The 24,757-nt window shown below is 39.1% G+C and overlaps 1 protein-coding gene across 1 annotated transcript in view; it reads left to right on the plus strand.

Annotated features, from left to right (window-relative positions):
* Positions 1 to 24,757, plus strand: part of ATP8B3 (ATPase phospholipid transporting 8B3) — a 507,825-nt gene that overhangs the window by 358,306 nt on the left and 124,762 nt on the right. Inside the window, 1 exon segment of the mRNA XM_053700104.1 lies at positions 19,763 to 19,904. Coding sequence (XP_053556079.1) covers positions 19,763 to 19,904 — 142 coding nt within the window.

Genomic DNA, 24,757 nt, shown 5'->3' on the forward strand with positions numbered 1-24,757 from the left:
CCGGCAGCATTCATGCAGGCCCAGACCATAACACTCCCACCACCATGCTTGACCGTAGGCAAGACACACTTGTCTTTGTACTCCTCACCTGGTTGACGCCACACATGCTTGACACCATCTAAACCAAATAAGTTTATCTTGGTCTCATCGGACCACAGGACATGGTTATAATAATAATGGTTCCAGTAATCCATGTCCTTAGCCTGCTTGTCTTCAGCAAACTGTTTGTGGGCTTTCTTGTGCATCATCTTTAGAAGAGGCTTCCTTCTGGGACGACAGCCATGCAGACCAATTTGATTCAGTGTGCAGCATATGGTCTGAGCACTGACAGGCTGTCCCCCAACCCCTTCAACCTCTGCAGCAATGCTGACAGCACTCATACTTCTATTTCCCAAAGACAACCTCTGGATATGACGCTGAGCACGTGCATTTAACGTCTTTGGTCGACCATGGCTAGGCCTGTTCTGAGTGTAACCTGCCATGTGAAACCGCTAAATGGTCTTGCCCACTGTGCTGCAGCTCAGTTTCAGTGTCTTGGCAATCTTCTTTAAGCCTAGGCCATCTTTATGTAGAGCAACAATTCTTTTTTTCAGATCCTCAGAGAGTTCTTTCCCATGAGGTGCCATGTTGAACTTCCAGTGACCAGTATGAGAGAGTGTGAGAGCGATAACACAATTTTTTTTTATTTTGTATTATTTATTTAGAGCCAACAGATGTGGCGTCACGCAGGATGAGAGAAAAAAAGAAGAAAAAAGATATATACTACCAGAGCAGAGATAACTAAACCAAGTACAAAAATAAATATATTAAACTTTTTGTATCCGAGCTGTTGGTGTTTTAAACTTATATAAAACAATTTCCTTCTTTAATTCTATTATTATTAAATCCAATAGACAGGGACAAAAGAAAAATACATCATCAGATAACAATAGTGTATATAAAAGAAAGAGAGGAAAAAAAAAAGTGACCAAAATATTAGGGCGTTCATTCGTAACCCAGGTTGGTACTAAATCAAAGACTATTGGTATTGAAAAAGGGAGTAACTATTCAAAAAGAACAGTTTACAAGGAAGCATAAAGGTGAGAAAAAAAGGAGGGGGGAGGGAAAGGCAATTGGGATCATCCTTTATTGACCTAACCACTAGGGATGGGTGAATGTTTCTAAAAATTCGAAATTTAAAATGTATTTTGATACATTCGTTCGAATCGAATTTCGAATGTTTATATAACATTCTAACATTCTATTTTTGAATTTTCGTTTTCAAATTTTTCAATAAAATTCGAAAATATTCGTTCAAATAATAGAATGTTTAGCTATGTATTCATTCAATTTCGAAATGTAATATTCGAATTCGAATGTGACATTCAAATTCGAAATAGTATTTCTAGTCTACAATTGTGTTTAATAAATGTAATATTCGAATTCGAATGCTACATTCGAATGTCACATTCGAATTTGAAATAGTATTTCTAGTCTAATACTGTGTTTTAAATGTAATATTCGAATTTGAATGTGACATTCGAATTCGAATGTCACATTCGAATTTAAAATAGTATTTCTAGTCTAATACTGCGTTTTTTAAATGTAATATTCAAATTTGAATGTGACATTCGAATTCGAATGTGACATCGAATTCGAAATAGTATTTCTAGTTTACAACTGTGTTTAATAAATGTGATATTCGATTCGAATGTGATATTTTATTTGAATGTGATATCCGATTCGAATGTGATACCCAACATTCTATTATGTAAATCGAATTTCTACAATAACATTCGTTCTAAAATTAGAATTTGAATATAAACACATTCGCCCATCCCAACTAACCACAGATTGGGAAGATGCCCAGTATATATATTCAATTGGACATAAGCAGAATTTATCAGTGGTTTCACTTATTGAATTTGTGCTATCTCAGGGAGGGTACAAATGAACCAAGAACTGGGCAATTTTAGGACAATCCCAAAATCAATGAAAAATATCTGCATGGCGGGCATTACATCTTGAGAAATACATATTTGATTTATACCATCTAGATAAATTGTCTGGTGTTTGGTAGGCCATATAAATCAATTTTAAATGAGAATCCTGCCAGGTCGTCAAAACCCAAGATTTAGCCACTATTTTAAAACTATCTAAGATATCCTGGATACTAATGTTTGGGAAGTACCTTGTCCATTTAGTTAGTTTTTACATATTCTAATTGATCAGTGGGGGAATAACAATTTAGAATAGAATATAAAGAAGTAATGGAATATACCCCATTACGGTATAAATTGATTCTGCTAAGTAGGGCGCCCAGAGACCAATCTAGACCATATCTCTGTTTCAGTTTAGAGGGAAAGTGCCTAAGCTTTAAGTAGGCATAAAAACCTCTCCTGGATTCCACATTTATTGGCGAGATCCTGGAATGTTTCAAGGGTTAGGTTTGATCTTGTTACTTGTTTAATCAAGACAATGAGTGCATTTTATTTTTATATCTGTTGTGCTAATTTGGAATTGGGTTTTAACATTTCCCCTCTCCCAGCTACACCCCCCCATACACCTACCCTTTGTTAACAGATCCTATAGACTCTCTGCACGCACTAGCCTGCTAAGCCTCCCTCCACCTCCCACCCTGGTTTTTACCTTAATATATAAACACCTAACAGCAATTAGGTGCAGCTGTCACTAATGATCCAGGATAGAGACACTACTTCACACTCACAGCCTCTGAACTGACACTTTATCATATTCTGTTATACTTTCCCAACTCTCATTTACTCACCACACATTTTACTCACTCTCAGTTTACACTGCCTTATATAAGACATATTTCCCTTCTCCCTCACCTTTTGTGTCCAATCCCTCTCCTTTAGATTGTAAGCTTGAGAGCCTCTCTACCTGTAGGCCACTTTGTATTTAAAGTGAACTACTACTGATTGTGCTTAAGGGCAGGGCACTCCTCTCCTTTTGTATAACTCAATTATTTCACCTACAACTGTAATGTACCCAATACTGTACTTGTTTGTTTGTGTATGTAATGCATCCCTGTAATGTTCCATTATTTCTTGTATAGCGCTACGTTATCTGCTGGCGCTTTATAAATACCTGATAATAATAATAATAATATAATAATAACCCATTTAGACCCTTACTTTGCCAATGTCGAAAGACTATATTAGAGAAGTCCGGGGCAAAGATAGGATTCCCTAAGATTGGGAGGAATTCTAAAAGAAATTGAATACAATTAGGAGCCTATTTAACAAGGTGCGGACGGACATGATACGATATTGCGGATCATGTCCGCCGCACATCGATAAATACGCTGTCGGCATTTATCATTGCACCAGCAGTTCTTGTGAACTGCTGGTGCAATTGCCGCACCCTGCAGATTCGTGGCCAATCGGCCACCAGCAGGGAGTGTCAATCAACCCGACCGTATTGGATCGGGTTGATTTATTGTGAGTTCTGTCCACTTCCTCAGCGCAGGCAGACAGGTTTAGACCGCTGCTTTATAACTTGTGTTTCTGGTGAGCCTGAAGGCTCGACAGAAACACGGGGCTTCAAGCTTGATACGGAGCTTGATAAATATGCCCCTTAGACTCTAGGCAGAATTTCTGCCATGCTAAGATTATGTTTTTAATTGTTATTAGATTACAGATGTTGGATGATAAAAAGCTTGAGGGACAATGAATTATGGCATTCAGGTGAAATGGCGCTATTAAATTAGATTTGCAGCAAAGGAAAGTGACCTGTTTCTTTTCTGTAATCCAATCTATCACAAATTTAATCAAGGAGGCTAAATTATAGTGTTTAATATTTGGTAAAGCCAGGCCTGCTGAGAGTCTAGAATTCATAAGATGCCCAAAAGCTATCCGCGGTTTAGCCCCTTTCCAAATAAACCTAGAAAAAGATTTGTTGAACCTTTGAATATCTGCTTTGAGTATGAATACCGGAATATTTTGTATTAAATATACCAGTTTCGGAAATATTAGATGAGGCACGTGCTAAAAGAGGGATAGGTATGCTAAACCAATCATCAAGTTTATTTATGCAATCGTTAAAACATTTAGGGAAATTTAATTGGTACCACTCGTGGGGATTTGCACTTAATCTTATGCCCAAATAATTAATTGATGATATCTCTATAAAAGGGTGGTTAATATTACTGTCTACGGATTTATATAGCCATAATAGTTCCTTTTTCATCAGGTTACTTCCTATACCCTGAAATGTTGCCAAAAAGTGAATGTCAAGCAATAGACTGGCTAAGTTGACTTTAAGATTGCTTAAGAATAATAATAGGTAATCTTTATATAGCGATAGTACTAGTTCTGTCCTCCTAATTGTTTTATCATCAAGATTCTGGCAAAGGAGGATCGCCAGGGGTTCCAGGGAGATATTAAAAAGAAGTGGGGACAATGGACAACCTTGTCTAGTACTCCTATGTACACAGAAGCGCTTGGAAATTTAGTTATTAATAATAAGAGAAGATATTGGAGTACTATATATTAAATTAATAAAATTATTTATATGACCTATAAAACCAAACTGTTCTATGTAAAAAAAGATGGTCCCAACTAATATGATCAAAGGCTTTCTCAGTGTCCAATTGTCAATATGCAAAATCAGTTATGTTTCTGGGGTTGGAATGTTTAAATTTATTCCAAAAAAAATCTAAAGCCAGCATTACTTTGTGCATATTGTTCACCGGATTACTACCAGCCATAAAGCCTGTTTGGTTCTCATGTATTATATTACCTAAATAAGGTTTAAGTCTTTTGGCTATGATAGAAGTGAGGAGTTTATAATCAAAATTCAGGAGAGAAATCAACCTATATGGGGTAGGGAGTTCTGGATCTTTATGTTTTTTAAGAATTAAAGTAATATTTGAAGCAGCAAAATAAGGTGAGCATTGGGTACTATCCAAAAAATAAGTGTAGGAGTGATTTGTTCCTGGACCAGCAGCTTATTTAACTTTGCAGTCTTAATGCCTTCTGACATTTCCTGATGGAAATAGGCAATATTTAAATCTACCATTATTTCTTGTGAGAGTTTAGGTAGGTTAATATTTCCCCAAAATAATTTTCTTTATCAAGTCAACCTTATCTGTTTATATAAATTTTGAAAGAAGTTAAAAAACACCTTTTCAATATCTGATTTATTTGTAAATCTATCCTTGTCACTTCTAATAGAAGTAATGATATTCCTGGATTATGGTTTGTGTAATCAATGGCTAGAAATTTGATCTGATCTGCCCACATGACCCCCATATATAGCCCTCTGTCTAAGATCCTCAAGAGCTATTTTTTGTTTTGATTAGAATATCCCTTTGAGTCTTAGAGCTCACGTATTTTATCCATAATGGCTTGCTTGGATTAGCTATGTAAGCATTATAAGTGTTTTTTGACCTGGTTGGAAAATTATAATTCTCTTTGCTTAGCTCTTTTTTTAGAGAGTATAGCTAAACTTTAATTTCACCCCATAGCACCGCTTTAGCTGATTCTCCAAAAAACTTCTGTCTTCTCTAGATATGAAGAATTAAAATTTAAAAATCTCTCCAGCTTTCCCTTAATCAGTTTTGAAAATTAGTATTATTGATTAGATAAATCTAGGGAAATATATTTTGGTATTATTATCTGATTGGAATGATCAAACATCAAGCCCCAAAGATATAATGGCGTGATCAAAGATCACTAGGGGGAATATTTATTAATGTGCGAGCGGACATGATACAAAGTAGCGCATCATGTCCGCCACACATCGATAAATGCCAACAGCATACGCTGTCTGCATTTATCATTGCACCAGCAGTTCTTGTGAACTGCTGGTGCAATGCCGCCTCCTGCAGATTTGTGGCCAATCAGTCACTAGCAGGGGGTGTCAATCAACCCGATCGTATTCGATCGAGTTGTTTTCTGTCCCCGGCCCCAGAGCAGGTGGACAAGTTATGGAGCAGCAGTCTTTAGACGGAGCTTGATAAATATGCCCCAATGTCTTTAATGTCAGGCTTCGGGGTTAGACTGATAAGAGATTCTGAGATAAGGAACATATCGTTCCTCGATAATGATTGATTGCCTTTGGCGATACATTTATTGGATCTAAGATCCAGATTCTGGGTACACCAGATATCCAAAAGTCCTAAGTGAGAGCAAAATTTCTGTAGAATACTATGTGGAGGGGCTATAACTTCCTGAACCATTTCATTCTTAATCTTGCTGTTTCCATTGATTTTAAATGAGTTTCTTGTAGAAAAGCAATATCAGGCTTATAGCTACCTAACTGTTTGATTATAGCCTTTTCTTTTCATCGGGGAAGTTACGCCGACCACATTCCACAACAGAAAAGGAAAATAATCTATTCCCATTATGACAAGCGAATAAAGAACGAGAAGGAGGGAGGAAAAAAAAGAGGTTTAAAGGAAACACACAATTTGTAACTCCATTGCAATTTGTAACTTCCCTTGCAAGTCAGTAGACTTGCAAGGGAAGTATAACTTAATTAATTAGCCTAAACCTGCTGACTTGCAAGGGAGGATGCCTCAGCAACGTTACTTAGAGTTTGAGAGTTCCCCTCCCTTGTCACGACTGAATAGACATTAAAGTCAGCTTCCATCAGCTTGACAAAGAAAGGGGGACATCTCTCTCACTTTGCCAAGGTTTCAGAGGAGAAATCTTGAAACATCATGATCTTATATGGTCCTATCAAGGATTAACTTCCTGTAATGTCTCAAAAAAGAACCTTATCTTGGAAGTTCACAAATTTGAAAATAACAGGTCTGGGTTTCCTATTGACTCCACATTCCCTCTAATTAACCCTATTATGTGAGCTTTTTCAATCTGAAATATAGGGATTGGAGGTTGTATTTGGCAATAAACTGTGGGAAGGTGACAGACACTAAATGCATTACATCCTGGAATTCAGGCGTTTCAGGGAGGCCAGTAATTCTGAGGTTTGTTACGCCTGGAGCGATCCTCCAGGTCCTCAATTCTGGCCTGCAATGTAGCTAACATAGAGACTCTTGCCTTGTCTTCAGCTAACCTGGAGGAGAATTGTCTAAACTTTGTTTGTAAGGACCATTACATTCTATGTTAATCTCTTGTTTAATCAGATTGAATTGGGGGTGTAATCATTTTTGCAATTTCAGCAACTAATTCTGACATATCATGATTAGCAAGATTAGAGGGTCCCACAGTCTTGGGACGTATCAGGACGGAGAATTAGGATTTTAATGCCTTTCTTATCCTTTTGTTTAGGGTAGCATAATTGGAGAGCTTCCCTTAGCTTGCGTAATATATCTTTCCATGGAACCATATCCTAGGGAGGCAGAAAAAAATGCAATAATTAATAAACAAACACACGCAGTAAAAATAATGTGAATACGTGGTAGCAAACAGTCAAATAGATAATAAGAACCCTTTTAAAAAAGGATATGAGACATTGGGGAGGACACAAATCCCCCGAAATTTTATGGTGAAATAATGAGCTAGACAGTAAGAAGCATGCTAAGAGAATACTTCAGTAAGTACAAAGTCTGGATAGCCCAATTCAAAATTAAATCAGAATAAATCCAAGCCAAATCTAAACTAGATTATATGTGCTAGAATGGGTTTAACCATGAACATTTAAGTGATTTTAAAAGATAAATACAAATATTAACATGTGTAAAAATATACATGTGTAATAAACAAAACTTATTGTAGGGCCATGCCGGGCAAATTCACCATCAGTTAGCTATATCTGATAAAAACAAATAGAGCAATAATCATCCTTTGCAAAGAGAAAGGGATAAGAAAATAGAAATGTATCTCACAATAGAGGTATAAGATACTATCCAGGTAGGCCTAAACAAAGAGACAAAAAAAATGCACAGCAAAAAAGAAGCTTATGATTAAACCTAAAGTCTTAAGCTGTGATATTAATATAGATGAAAAATGTGTTAACTAGAGTACACTTTCCCACCGTTAGTAATATGGTCAGAAAGCCTTAGATGGTCTACATAGTCATATGTCCCAGGCTACATTCAAAGACCGCTACAGGCCGGCTGTTGGATGCAAAGTCAGTAAACCTGTGGTGAGTGTAACCGGTATTTATTTGTAGGAGCCAAATTTATAGTAGATGTCCAGAAGCTATTTCTCCCCTTAGTTGCAATAAGTAGGGGACATAGATATAAGGAGGGCAAGTAAGCAAGAAGCAAAGTAAATAACTAAGAGTACCTTTTGTTCTGAAAATAGGTACAGTCCATTCAGTATCCCATGGTAGCCGCGGGATTTGCCCATCTCCCAGGCAGGGTTAGTGCAGGTGTCTTGCAACAGCGATAGGGTCCCTGCTCGCCTGTAGGGTCGACTGTAAGACGCCAATCCAGCGTCACTCCATGAGTAGCAGCTTCTGACGCGCTCTTCTTGTGTCACTACCAATTGCAATGGACCGGTTGGAGCAGGCAGGACCAGCTGAAGTAGAGGAACCAAAGCCCCGGTTTACAACCTCCTGAAGCCCTCAGATCCGTTGCAAATAGTTGCCTCCTGAAGTGATGCGAAGCTCTCAGGGTCAGGGTCTCAGAGTCACCAATGTTCAGCGGGTATGGATGACAAGGGGCTGTGGGATTTGCCCGTCCCCTTGCTAGACCTTGTGACTTACAGAGAGGTTAGAGAGGCACCATATTTAAACACACCTGTTCCCCATTCACACCTGAGACCTTGTAACACTAACGAGTCACATGACACCCCGGGAGGGAAAATGGCTAATTGGGCCGAATTTAGACATTTCCACTAGGGGTGTACTCACTTTTGTTGCCAACGGTTTAGACATTAATGGCTATGTGTTGAGTTATTTTGAGGGGGCAGTCAATTTACACTGTTATACAGGCTGTACACTCACTACTTTACATTGTAGCAAAGTGTCATTTCTTCAATATTGTCACATGAAAAGATAAAATAAAATATTTACAAAAATGTGAGGGGTGTACTTAATTTTGTGGGATACTGTATATATGTGTGTGTGTGTGTGTGTATACAGTATCAGAAGCAAAAAGCCTGAGATATTACATATATATATAAATTTGCATATCCTACCCAGAATCCTCTGGTGCATTGGTAACAATGTATACACTGTATTTCTGAGGTAAGGCGGGGACACTTGCCTAGATGGGAAAATTTACTGTGCAATAATTCTATTGCTCTTAATATATATAAATATATATATAAATATATACTATATATATATATTATATATACAGTGGGGCAAAAAAGTATTTAGTCAGGCCACCAATTGTGCAAGTTCTCCCACTTAAGAAGATGAGAGAGGCCTGTAATTTTCATCATAGGTATACCTCAACTATGGGAGACAAAATGTGGAAACAAATCCAGACAATCACTTGTCTGATATGGAAAGAATTTATTTGGAATATTATGGTGGAAAATAAGTATTTGGTCACCTACAAACAAGCAAGATTTCTGGCTCTCACAGACCTGTATCTTCTTCTTTAAGAGGCTCCTCTGTCCTCCACTCATTACCTGTATTAATGGCACCTGTTTGAACTTGTTATCAGTATAAAAGACACCTGTCCACAACCTCCAACAGTCACACTCCAAACTCCACTATGGTGAAGACCAAAGAGCTGTCGATGGACACCAGAAACAAAATTGTAGACCTGCACCAGACTGGGAAGACTGAATCTGCAATAGGCAAGCAGCTTGGTGTAAAGAAATCAACTGTGGGAGCAATAATTAGAAAATGGAAGACATACAAGACCACTGATAATCTCCCTCGACCTGGGGCTCCACGCAAGATCTCACCCCGTGGGGGTCAAAAAGATCACAAGAACGGTGAGCAAACATCCCAGAACCACACAGGTGGACCTAGTGAATGACCTGCAGAGAGCTGGGACCAACGTAACAAAGGCTACCATCAGTAACACACTATGCTGCCAGGGACTCAGATTCTGCAGTGCCAGACGTGTCCGGGCCCGTCTGAAGTATGCTAGAGAGCATTTGGATGATCCAGAAGTGGATTGGGAGAATGTCATATGGTCAGATGAAACCAAAGTAGAACTTTTTGGTAGAAACACAACTCGTCGTGTTTGGAGGAGAGAGAATGCTGAGTTGCAACCAAAGAACACCATACCTACTGTGAAGCATGGGGGTGGCAACATCATGCTTTGGGGCTGTTTCTCTGCAAAGGGAACAGGACGACTGATCCGTGTACATGAAAGAATGAATGGGGCCATGTATCGTAAGATTTTGAGTGCAAACCTCCTTCCATCAGCAAGGGCACTGAAGATGAAATGTGGCTGGGTCTTTCAGCATGACAATGATCTCAAACACACCGCCCGGGCAACGAAGGAGTGGCTTTGTAAGAAGCATTTCAAGGTCCTGGAGTGGCCTAGCCAGTCTCCAGATCTCAACCCCATAGAAAACCTTTGGAGGGAGTTGAAAGTCTGTGTTGCCCAGCGACAGCCCCAAAACATCACTGCTCTAGAGGAGATCTGCTTGCAGGAATGGGCCAACATACCAGCAACAGTGTGTGACAACCTTGTGAAGGCTTACAGAAAATGTTTGACCTCTGTCATTGCCAACAAAGGATATATAACAAAGTACTGAGATGAACTTTTGATATTGACCAAATACTTATTTTCCACCATAATTTGCAAATAAATTCTTTCCAAATCAGACTATGTGATTGTCTGAATTTGTTTCCACATTTTGTCTCTCATAGTTGAGATATACCTATGATGAAAATTGCAGGCCTCTCTCATCTTCTTAAGTGGGAGAACTTGCACAATTGGTGGCTGACTAAATACTTTTTTTGCCCCACTGTATATATATTCAAGAAAGCAGGCACTCACTGGTGTTTCATCGAGCTTTACTTAGTACAGCAAGTTAGTAGTGAACGTTTTCAGGCAATCGCCGCCCTCAGACATTACCACCCTTAAGTGTAACCGTCTAGATCCCCTGGTGAGCCGATCTGCCGCATCCGGGTCAATGCAGAGCACGAATGGCGCAACTGCGCATGCGCCGACTGCACTACGGAGTCCCCTCTGGGCCAACGGAAATCAAAAATATAAAACCAACATAGTCAGACCGCACATACTATACATTGGCAACAAATAACATATCACTCAAGGCATATTATGTTAGCAACATTCAAATATGTGCTTTTCTTGTCCTACAGGCTATACTAGTCCTCAAATATACCGTAAAGGTTATATACATTTCTAAGTAAACTTTATAAAAACATATCAATGGATCTTAGCTAAAATAGCTAAATGGGCTGAAAGAAAAATCTAGATGACCTACCCCTGTAGGTACTTTCTAGGGTATCCCTGTTTAGAAATTTCAGATTCATCTCCTTTAGTTGTAACTCTTTCATATTCGGATCACTGTTGTTCCTCACCACCGTTTGAACTGTGATTTGGGCAATGCCCTTTTCAGGCTTCGATGATGACAACTTGTGGCTTTTTATAATGAATAGTGATCCGTAGGTTTTGGAACAATGTTGTAGTTATTTATACTAGACTGATGCAAATAGTCACATTATCAGTTAGTTAGTGTGCCCCATATGAATTATGGATTTTACTGAGTTTAACATCATGTTAATCATGATAGTTAGTGTGCCCTTCATTGTTTAGTGGTGTTATCTTTATGATGTTTCTTAAAATGTTTAGGATATTATTGGTTATATCCAGTATTTAATTTAGCATGTCATCAGATTTTCTATCAGCCCATTTTGCTATTTTAGCTAAGATCCATTGAATATGTTTTTATAAAGTTATTTAGAAATGTATATAACCTTTACGGTAAATTTGAGGACTAGTATAGCCTGTAGGACAAGTAAAAGCACATATTTTGAATGTTGCTAACATAATATGCCTTGAGTGACATGTTATTTTGTTGCCAATGTATAGTATGTGAGGTCTGACTATGTTGGTTTTATATTTTTGATTTCCATTGGCCCAGAGAGGACTCCGTAGTGCAGTCGGGTGCATGCGCAGCTTGTGCCGTTCGTACTCTGCGTTGACCCTGATGCGGGCAGAGGCAGCTCACCAGGGGATCAGGGGCCCGATCCGATATGCAGCGTCGCCCGCAAAAGCCGGCAACGCCAAATTTTGCGCAGGTTTGGTATCACATATACGGCATAGCATACAACTTACGCGCGTATATTTCTGCCTTTACCCGTATTTTTTTTACCCATAGACTGACATACAAAACACGCGCAGTTTGGTATCCAATATGCAGCGTAAGGACTTACGAGGGCAGATTTCAGAAAATCTACTCCATTCTCATCTCGTTACAAATTGCAGGCGCAGGAGCCCTTGCACTGACTAAAAAAACAACGTAACTCCCTGGAAGCCTTAACAAACACATACATTTAAGCAGCATCTCAAGGTTAAAGGGACAGTATACTATGATATTGCTTTTTAAGGTTTATTTGTGTATTTGAAATAGTTTCAAGCCACAACATAATCCAATGGATTGAGCTAGTAGGTACTTTATCACATTGTGGACATATACTTGCTTATTTACTTTAAATTGGATTACCTTAATCTCTTTAGAACCCACTGGAGTGTAATTTTAGTCTAATGCTAACACAGCTTGGCACTGATGCCCAGGGCCGCCATCAGGGGGTGACAGGGGTGACTCCTGTCAGGGGCCCAATGGGCCAGGGGGCCCCATGAGGCGAGAACAATTATTATTTTAAAAAAAATAATAATAATAATTTTTTTAAAAATTTTGGCAGCCACCAGAGGGTACTACAGCAGAGTGCTATTGAGCGCGGGAAATGTAATTACGAGGACTAAAGCATTAGCATTTGAGAGGATTCCTGAGTGTGCACTAAACCACTATGCACAGTGTGAGACAGACTTGGCACTTTGTTTGTACAGTGTGTGAGTCAGACGGCAGATCACTTTCATTTGCAGAGTAGGTAGGACTTACTTAGCAAATGTTTTTTTTATTTCTTTGTGCAATTTCGGATTGTAACTTCAGTGTGGTAGTAGTTGTATGGTGGGGTCAGGGGTCCATAAAAACACTTTTTTTTTTTAGCAATATGCAGCAGTGTATTTATGATTAATTAACAATGCTGTAGAAATTCTATATTTAAAGCCATGCAGAAATGTTTACCCCTAAATACACAAATGGTAGGTGCCCTTTTGGCAGATATGAGTTTTTTTTATTAATATATATATTTTAATTACATTCACGTTTACTGCCCCTTTATGGAAGGACTTTCTAGATGCAAGGAGGCATTTTATGTAAGATTTTTACAACTGCATAAAATGTTATACTCTCAGACTAAGATTGCTCAGTGTTTGAAATGAGACAGGTTAACTTAACACTGTTCAGTTTACACTACAACTGACTTTATTTTGAAATACATACCAACAAGTCTAAATCCTGCATTTAACCAGATCTAATGGTATGAAACTGAGTACCACAGCTTATAGTTCCACCAAGACCATATAGAGTACAGCATTTTCAAAATCCATAAGTACAGCTGACAGATGGGAACATTTGTACACCATATTTGAAGTGGTGCTCTTGGTTGGGGAAAATGGGGGGGGGGGACAAATATATGTCAACCTTTCAAAAGTACTTTTCTTCATCTAGCCATCTACCCAGATCATTAATGTACAATTTTGAATTCACAGAATTATTTTTGGTTGCACATTTACAAATATGATTCTTTAAAAAGTGATCTCTTAATTTCTGCTATTTTTTTATAATGCATGTCACTTGTCACACTGTTGATTTAGGGGATGCAATGTGCAGAAACTTTACCTCCTGTGAGTGTTTCTGTGGGTGTCTGTGTTTATGTCTTTGTGCTTTTGTTTGTGTTTCTATTAGTGTGTATGTATTTTTTCTGTGGGTCTCTCTGTGAGGGTGGGTGTGTATGTCTTTGTGCATTTTCTGTGGATGTCTGTGAGGGTGTGTGCATATGTCTTTGTGCTTTTTCTATGGGTGTCTCTGTGAGGGTGTGTGTATGTATGTGTGTATTTTCTCTGGATGCCTCTGTGAGGGTGGGTGTGTTTGTCTTTGTGTGTTTTCTGTGGATGTCTCTGTGAGGGTGGGTGGGTGCATGTATTTATGTACTGTATGTCTGTATTTTCTGTGGATGTCTCTGTGAGGGTGTGTGCGTATGTCTGTGGGTTTTCTGTGGGTGTCTCTGTGAGAGTGTGTGTATGTCTGTGCATTTCTGTGGGTGTCTCTGTGAGAGTGTGTGTATGTTTTTGTGTGTTTTCTGTGGGTGTCTGTGTGTGTGTGTGTATGTCTTTGTGTGTTTTCTGAGGCTGTCTCTGTCTGTGTTTCCTTGGGTGTATGTGCAAGTTTGTGTTTGAGTTTGTGTGTGTGTGTGTGAATCCATTGTCTGTTCCTTTTTAGGACATTTTGACCTTACTACTGATTATTCACATCTTTCTTCAGACTTTGAGATTAATGAGACCTTTCCGGAAGTCACCAATCCACCATTTAACCTTTAAATTATTGTTTAGGCAGTTCAGGGCCCTTCCTTTCAGCCACTGCATGCTGTTGTCATCATTTAGTTGGCATCTTCCTTGACAAAAAGATAATCAGAACTCCATATTTTGTTTTGTAAATCTCCTTTTTTGACAAAACTGTAGTCTACCTCATTACTTGTCAGGTCAATGTAAACAAGTGCTGAGTGTCTGTTTAGGTGTCTGTGTCTGAGTGTTTCTTTGTGTGTCTGCTAGAGTGTCTATATGTGAATCCTTATGTGTGAGTCAGTGTTTCAGTGTATGAGTGTGTCTGTGTGATTGTGTGTTTGTGTGTTACTACCTTTACAACATTTCCAAGTTTAACTACACTTAAGAATAAAGTGCATATATGTTTTAGTCACTTGGTCAACAATTGCACATGTCAAAGGGGGGGGGGGGGCCCTGACCAATGGTTAAGTCAGGGGCCCCAAAATTTCTAGTGGCGGCCCTGCTGATGCCAAAATATATAAAGGGACAGTCAAGTCCAAAGAAAACTTCTTTTAAATAGGGCATGTTATTTCAAACTACTTTTAGATTTAATTAGAACACTTGCTTTGTTCTCTTGGTATTCTTAGTTGAAAGCAAAACCTAGGATGGCTCATATGATCATTTCTAACACCTTCTTGAAGGCTGCCTCTTTGCAATTGTGTCAAACCAATCACACACACCACAACCTCTCACCTGCAGACTTAAAACACCTGATAATGCCCACCCTATCAGTAACATCACTACTATATAAACCAATGTGTCCATTTATATTGGATGTGAGATACATTGATTTACATCTTAGAAGTGAATATTACTATATGTACCCTTCAGAAATAACTATTGTGGATGTGAGTTATAGTACAAGAATATGTCAGAAACGGGATAATATTACCTTTTTTGGGCCATTTCCACACAGGCCTTATGATAAGTTTAAACAATATTAGTTTACTAAAACACCCCTCACATGGATGTGGATGACAATTATATGGTAAATAACAGAGGACAATATTTATGGTGAACTATAAGAATATTTATTTTTTTCTGCTTCTTGGATGAGGGGGCAGAGGTGACTGGAGTGGATTTCCTGGTTCTCCTGGTTTGGGAAGCTTCAGATGATTCTGCTGGAGTGCTGGCCACAGATGAAAGACTGGAGGCAGTGTCCTGTTGGTGTGTGAAGTGCTCAACCAACACACCCAAGAGTTGGTTTTGTTCCCACCATCTATTGTCCATCTGCAATCTGCATATCAGACTGGATTCTCATCATCTGAGACTGATTTTGTATTATTCCATTTAATGATGCTGCAATGTCCCTCTGCAGCTCGATGCTACGCTTGAGTAACCTCTCTTGGCTCCTATGAAACCTCTGTTGGCCTCTTTGAATGCTCTCGCAGCTTGTTATGAGCCTCCTCTGGAGTGAAAATGTATTCCTCGCCCAGGGGAGAATACAGTGGATCTACAGGCTCTTGAGCAGCAGTGATTCTAGGTGCAGTTCTGCTCTATCTGCTGGTGCATCATGGACAACTTCAGCTGCTGGTGTTTCAGGGACAACTTCAACTGCTGGTGCATCATGGACAACTTCAGCTGCATCTGCTTCATGGACAACTTCAGCTGCATCTACTTCATGGATAACTTCAGCTGCTGGTGCTTCAGGGACAACTTCAGCTGCTGGTGCTTCAGGGACAACCTCAGCTATATGCTCATCTGAGGATGGTGGAGCTCTCCCAAGGGAAGCGGATGGTGGAGCTCTGCCAAGGGAAGCGGATGGTGGAGCTCTCAGGCTGGATTGGTAGTCCTATTGACGATTAGTGTGTGACCACTCAGCCTGTCCAGTTTGCATTGCTTGCGACATCCCCTGTGTGGAAAAGCCATGACTGGCCTGATATTGTGTTGGGGGGGTAAAGACATGGACCCTTCGTGGCTGACTTGGCTCCCCCTCAAAGCCAAAAGGATATTCCTCAGGCCAGGTATCTTGCCAGGGGTTGTATGCCAATGGTGGTGGCATCACTTCTGGGTCCTCAACAGAGCAAACCAACCCTGTTGATGCCTGGGAGCATACTGTCCATGTTGCTGCCTGAGGACTGTTGGTGGAGGTGGCTGCATGGCTGTGACTGGTGCTGGAGGTGGCTGCATGCCTGTGACTGGTGGTGGTGGTGGAGGTGGCGGCATGCCTGTTTGCAGCCTGGTGACAGGAGGTTCTGTGGAGGAGTCAAATGATGATAGGGATTAGTACAGTCATATATATGTCCATGTGGGCATACAATGTACATTGATACATGCTAGGGACAATACTCATTCTCATGTCAAACTGTATAACATGCATGTGCACAATGTGATTTGTGATATGAGGTATTTTAATCTGCACAGTATACAGGTATGTGTTTCATACAATAGTTATGTGTACATGTCAGTGATGGAGAAAATGTGTTCTTTAAGTGACACTATGGTCACACAATTTACTTTAGCCTGATGTAGGCACAGAACCTTCTTTCTGAGCTAAAAGTATTGTGATGGCTATAGTGTCCATTTAATGAAAACACTACATGTGGCTTGTGGCCTGTGTTTCTCTGAGACATGTTAGTATTGCACTATTCCACCTCATATCATGAATTGCATTGTGTTAAGTAGCATTAATGTCAAATATAATTGTAGTTGTTTTTGTTAGTAGGCCAAATACCATGCTCCTCATTGTGTACATGAATGTGTGACATTAAAGGATGTTATATCTCAAATACATATCATACTGGTGTGTGGGATGTTACTCACCAGCATGAGGTGCTGTGGTTGCAACCCCTGAGTCACGAGCCCCTGGAAGTCCACGGACTGCTGTGATACTCAGGGACCTGCATATCATCTCCTGCCAGACGTTGTATTCTGCTTCCAAGGGGGGACCACCGCCTGTTCCCCTCTGGTGCATGGCTTCCTGGCCCATCTTCTCTTTCACCCGCCTCTTGCAATCGTTCTACCTTTTTTTAAGTCCCTCGACAGTCCTCCTCTGCGGGGCCACACTGTTTACAGCATCCTCTACTGCCAACCATGCTGCCTTAAGCCTTCGGGCAATGCCTTTGCCCTTCTCCTGGCCAAAGAAGGCACTGTGGTTGTCCATGATGGCCTGGACTAGCGCAACATTCTCATCAAATGAGAAGTTTGGGCATCTCATGCACTCCTCCTCTGTGGCCACCTGGCTTCCTCCCTGGGATGTCCCTGGTGTGGGTTCCTCCCTATCCTCTCCCTCCTCCCCCCCTTCTGTCCCCTTGTGCACCCTCTGTCCCTCTTTTAAGTGTGCCTGGTCTCTGGGCATCTCCCCTCCCATCATCCCTTCTAACTCTCCCTCTCACCACTCCACTAACTCCCTGACGGGGACCCCGCTGCTCCTCCGGTCCGCTACAATACTCCTCTCCCTGCAACTCCGCTCCCCTCCTCCCCTCCGCCCTACCTCTCCCTGCCATCCTCAAACTACACACACTCACACACTCACACTCACTCCCAGTTCAATCACACACAATCACAACCAAACACTCAGCCTATCACATTGTAAAATTGAAATAAAATGTGTGAGGTGTTAGAAAAATAAAGTGTTGTGTATTTTGTTATGTATGTATTATGTAAAAATAAGTGTAAGTAAATGTACAAGCTTACCCAAACAAAAATCCAACTTAACTAACTATTATGCTGCGCCTCTCTCACTACTCTTACTAATCCTAAACTCACTGTAGTGTGCTGTAGCTCAGCGAACCATCCAAACACACTGAAGAAAATGGCGGCTGCGCATTGGTTTATATATGACTTTTGAATAGCGTAATTACGTTGCGCAGTTTTAGATGGAGTCGCGGGTAATTTTTACGAGTCTTAGACAAATTTGCATAAAACTACACTTTATTGAGACTTTACGTGAACAAAACACTGGCGTAAGTACTTGCGACGACTAAAATGTGTATTTGCGCATTTTTCGGAAAACAACGCCAGTTTGTCCTACTTACACCACTTTAGCATCTGACGGCGCCATATATTGGATAGCCCGATGTGCGAGGTGAAATTACGGGCGGCGCGGGTTCCCTCACTTGCGGCGAAAACTACGGCGTATATCGGATCACGTCTCTAGACGGTTGCACTTAAGGGTGGTAAGTAGAAATGTACATTGCATGTCTGAGGACGGGCGGTTGCCCGAAAACGTTTCCTACTAACTTGCTGTACTAAGTAAAGCTTGATGAAACACCAGTGAGTGCCTGCTTTCTTGAAAAGGTTTTTGTCTGTATGTGGATTTGGTGGGCACCCTGGGAGCTGTTACGTTGAGTGAGTGCTGGGTTCATATATATATATATATATATATATATATATATATATATATATATATATATATATATATATATATATATATATATATATATATATATATATATATATATATATATATAGGTATATCAGTATTATTCATATTATTTTTTAAGATGTTATGCAATCATCATACATTCTATTGCATTGCACTCTACACACAAACACAAATTACAGCTGCCACCTTGTGGAAGAAAGAAGATTGTGCCATTATCTGTAAAATAAAACCTGCTAGGTATTACTATTATTTACTACTGAAACCAATAAACATTGGTTTATATTTTTATTATTTTCATAACTAAAGCTATAAATCTTATTTCTTATGATTTTTTTTATTTGTACAAAATGTTTGGCTTATTTTATGTAAATTATTTTTTTCTATCAAGATAAATAATTTAAATGCTTTGAAAACTTTGTCTCTGTATGAGTTACTGCTGGGTCCATTTTTACATTTATTTTGTGAATAAGCATATAGTCTTCCCTTGCTTTTGTAAATATGAAGCTGGCTTGAACTATTAGATACATTTTGGGTGATCATATCAAACACACAAACATTCACAAACTGCAGATAAATACGCAAACTGCAGAAGATACGCAAACTGCAGATAGATAGATAGACAGACAGACAGAGAGATAGGTATAGAGATAGACAGATAGATAGATAGATAGATAGATAGATAGATAGATAGATAGATAGATAGATAGATAGATAGATAGATAGATAGTTAGATGATGATAGAGAGATAGAGAGAGAGAGAGAGAGAGAGAGAGAGAGAGAGAGAGAGAGAGAGAGAGAGAGATGATAGGCAGATAATCTTACACAGAAAATTGAATTACCCATTCAATAACTATATTCATTTAAATATTTAAAAACATCAGGTGAAGTGTTGAAATGACTGATTAAGCTATATATGTGCACACATATGTAATTATCACTCGCGGTACACTATGTAACTTGAGTTTTCTTTCTTACAGTGACATCCTTGACGCTTACTGGGAGAATAACAACAATTGCTCATGCAGTCAGGAGAATCTTATGAAGAGCAGCGTTTTTCGGAAGTATCGAGCAAGATTACAAGGGAGAAAAATTGCTCTTGTGGTCACTGGTGATTTCCTGGTAATATTTAGCTTTACTTTCCGAAAGCCCAACCCCCAACTTATTTTGTAACAACGTGGTAAAAGCTTTTAGAATATGGCCATTAAAAACGGTGTGGTTGCAGGGATTGTTTCAATTGTGGTCAGTCTGTGGTCTCACATCTCCCAGCAATGCCCAGCCTCCACCACTATAAAAAATAAATAAAAAAGAAACATTTTATTGTTGTGTGCTTAGACATTACTCTCACTTACTGGTTTATTTGTCTTGGCTCCTTGTGTACTCTGAAGGTTGGTAATACAGAGCTGGAGAGGGAGACAGAATTAACACCTTTGCATACATTGCTTATACGTTATTGATTGATGTTGTCAGCTTATGGCTTTTAATAATGAGATTAAACTTTTAAAAATATGGAATGTGACCTCAAACCAAAAGTGAGTGACCCTCAGCTTACCTTTTTCATACCTATGTATAATTTCTGACCTTATCAAATGCTTGGTCATCTTTTAATGTCACAATGTTGCCTTATCAGTATGTCCAGAATTACAGAAATGCCACTTTGCACCAACCAACTGTTTGCAAAGACTGTTTGACTATTTTATATATACAGTGATCAGCATAAATGAGTACACCCCAACAGATTTGTCAGAAAACCTTTGCTTACCTTTAAATACTCTCACAAATGTGGGCCATTGATTGCAACCAAGATTAATTAATTTGCACCCACAACAAAGTATTTTTCCTAACAAATTCATTCAAGACCATGTTGCAAAAATGAATACACCCCAATGAAAGTTATAGTAGCAAAGCTAAATGTCTGACAAAAAATTCCTAATTAACAATAATTCAACTACAGGTGAGTCTAAATATTCATTAAACAGTTGTCCAGCAGACAGTTGATTATAAAAGTGCGTTACTTACCAAAGAAAACTCCTTCCCATGTCATGCTGTCAGCAATGGCACCCCATGGAAGAGAAATGTCACAAGGCCTGAGAAAGAAAATAATTTCTTTACACAAGCTAGGTGAAGGCTATAAGAAGATCATCAAGGCTTTTCTTAACAGTCAGCAGAATACTGTAGCGAAAGTGATAAAAAAAATGTAACAAAGGAAACCAGAATGTTTGAGATTGAAGGCTCATATTCCTGTCTCAACACCTCCGGTTACTCTGCTAGCCGGGTATAGAGAAGAACTAACCCATATAATTAGAGCTCAATGTGTGGGTGGAGATAATGGCGCACTTAAGTTACCAGAAGCAATTGGATAGTGTGGCACAGCTTGAAGGCTCCCTGATAGACTAGACAAAAGAGGAGCAGAGTACAACCTTCTCTTATGAGGAACCAGAAACTTTATACACCGCTCGTAGTTCTCACACTTCTGTGCAAGAATATGGATTTTGTATACGGCTATTTTTAGTCACAGCTCAGGATGGTGCGGCCAGCCTCCTGATATATGATGGAGCTACAGATAGAGAGCGGAGCAGATGGATCCAAATCCTAGCAGCACAGAAGAAGCAGAGAAGCTTGGGGCTACTTGCTTGTGATATTATGGTGCAGTATAACGCAAAACATGAGACACTTATTCACTTAAGCCCTACACCATCCAGAACCATCCAGAATCCCGGGCAGACGAGGCATGCTGGACGTGTTGTCAGTCTTTAAGCCATCGAACCTAAATAGAATTGGTATAAGGTTAAAGCCAAATATGATATTGTTTACATTTAGATTAGCTTTATATTAAAGAATCTACTTTGTTCCTCTGCTAATATTCCTGATGCGAAGTCCCCTAGGGGCCTATTTATGAAAGGCCTGTCGGACATGATCCGACATTGCGGATCATGTCCGACAGACCTCGCTGAATGCGGAGAGCAATACGCTGTCCACATTCAGCAGTGCACCAGCAGCTCTTGTGAACTGCTGGTGCAACGCCGCCCCCTGCAGATTCGCAGACAACGATCGTGTTGAATTCGATCGGGTTGAATTGCAGCGATGTCTGTCCGCCTCCTCAGAGCAGACGGACAGACATTGCTGCTCCATAACTTGTGTTTCTGGTAAGTCTGAAGGCTCACCGGAAACACAGGCCCTCAAGCTCCATATGGATCTAGATAAATGGGCCCCCTTATCTTTATCTATCTGGAAGCCCTTTTCTCCATATATGTTCACTGTAAAGAATGGGTTAGCCTTTTAATTTGGCGAGTGACCAAGTGAATGTTCCAGACACTAGAGCTCTATACTACCCAGAGCCATTTTTATAATATAGTTGTTCCCCTCCCTACTTGCCCTTGTACCCAATTACCATTATATTTATATAGTCCCTATCTTATGCCTTATTTCAGGCAACTCTCTCACATCTTATATACTCCCCATAAAGACCATAAAGCTGGGTAATCATTTTTTATCTCTAGTTAGAGAGGTCTGAGCTTTTAGTTTATAGAAAGCATCTTACATAATACTACACTGCTCCTATTGACCTGATATAAGCCTATGGCCATACTATGAAAATAATTGGGCTCAATTATATTTATTCTCTTGAGCTGTGAGGGTTATGCAGTTCTCTCTAATGTACATAGCATAAGTACTGCAATATAATCTCACTTTATCACATTTTAGATACCATGCCTCCATAACATATTGAATTGTACTTATTATATCAGATAATTATATATTTCTCCTCTTGTTCAGAATTGTAATATATTAATATGCTAGCTCATTATCTAGAATATCATATTTTTAGATTACATTTCTAAACACATTTATAAGTTCATAACAATGTTTTAATGTGGACATCTAAGATATCTTTGTAAATTTATACTTTAACTTCATGGTCCAAGAGTAACCATTCGTATCATTTTATTTCTTCTTTGTGTAACTTATGTGTAATAGGGTTCATGAGTGACCCTCCGAGAAATTAGAGGAACTAATAAGGCTTAAAAAGGAGGTTCCAATGTATTATATTTAGTCCTCTCAATTATCCCCCAGAATATGTTGTAGTACACATACTACTGTTTTTAATAGGAGTAATACCCTATGGCCATTAAATCTTATCCATAGATATTATAGCCAAAGAAAATCCATCAGCTTTGGTTATTTATTTTACTTTTTTCTGATACATTTTTATGATATATATTTATTTATTTTCACCACCAATTGGTTTACCTTTAACAGATCATACCGGTATTCGATCTTGGGGATAATGCATTTTTAAGGTATTATGTTTTTTCACCTTGTTGTTCTCCACCTGTTTAATTCAATCCACTCTTATTATCACACCACCTAGATTTTGTTGAGCGCATATGAATGTTTTTTGATTAACCTTATTGACACCGCACACTGCTAGTACATACTTTTAAGTACTTTTGATATATATTCTTTTTGTTTTGTTTTTTTTCTCCCCAAATTTAGTGATTGTAGTTACTCACTAATTTGTTGTTCACTCACTGTGAATTTTGCACATATTTAGATCCCATGCGTGTATTTTTAATGAGACCAAATTGGTCAGTCTAATATTAACACAAGCACACTTATCACCATTGGAGCTCACATCAATCTCCGTGTGATCTGTTTTTGTATACACCCTATTACATTCCAGTAACAGATTTTGTAATTGTGTATTAATCCCCACTATTAGCCACATCTGGTTTATCGTAGTGAGACATAGATTTAGATCGGGAATATTGCTGGAATATTGCTAGTATCTAGTTAACTCTGGAATTAGATTGATTTTAAGTTGTGTATCCTTGCAAGAATCTGATGTTTGTTAATAAAGAGAAGTCTTTATCTTTTTTTTTAGTATTGTATGTATTTGATTATTGCTCAGCTTTGTATACACCTTAGATTTTTGGTGATATTGTATAAGGAACCTGGAGTTTACCTTAGCCTTTAAGGCGCTCCTATAATTTTTCTCATTATCTAACCCTTTAGGACCTTATTAGGGGGTCCTTTGTAGTGTAGCAAGTAAACGATTCTAGGCGCTAATTCTATTTTTTAATACTATTTTTTAATACCATTGAGCATTCCTCTCAATTATCGCTCTTCAGTTTTGAGTAGAAAAATTACAACCCTGTAATATGTTGTCATACCACTGCAATAGATTGTGTACTATTCATCCTTACTGTAAACTTTACTTACTGTTGCAAACTATAACAACCTCAATAAAAAATTATGAAATAAAAAATAAATAAAAAAATGTAACAAAGAGGGAACTGCAACCATCTCAAAGAGACGTCAAGGCCATCCACGGAAGTTAACACCTCAACAAGAGCGTCTTCTGTTGAGAAGGATTGAAGAAAATCGCCACACAACTTCACTGCAGTTAGCTAAAGAAGTAGAAAGCCAAACTGGGATCATTGTTTCCCATGACACAATACGGGGTACACTGCAAAGGAATGGCATGCATGGGTGTCGTTCACGAAGGAAGTCTCTCCTAAAGCCCATGAACAAAAAAAGCCCACCTAGAATTTGCCGGGACACATGCTGAAAAAGAAGATTACTGGTACTCTGGAGTGATGAGACCATGATAAATGTTTTTGGAACTGATAGCTTCAAAACTGTATGGCATCGCAAAGGTGCATGCATGTACAATAAAAAATTCCTGGTGCCTACAGTCAAACATGGTGGTGGCAGTGTCCTTCTGTGGGGCTACATGAACGCTGCTGGTGTTGGTGAGCTGCATTTCATTGATGTATCATGAATTCACAGATGTACTGCTCTTTATTGAAAGAGAAGATGCTACTATCTCTTCGTACCCTTGGTCGTCGTGAAGTTTTCCAACATGACAATGATCCAAAACACACATCTAAGGCCACTGTTGCATTTCTGATGAAGAACAGGGTGAAAGTGATGCAGTGGCCAAGTATTTCTCCTGATCTGAACCCAATCGA

The sequence above is a fragment of the Bombina bombina genome, chromosome 2, assembly GCF_027579735.1.
Source record: "Bombina bombina isolate aBomBom1 chromosome 2, aBomBom1.pri, whole genome shotgun sequence".
NCBI lineage: Eukaryota > Metazoa > Chordata > Amphibia > Anura > Bombinatoridae > Bombina > Bombina bombina.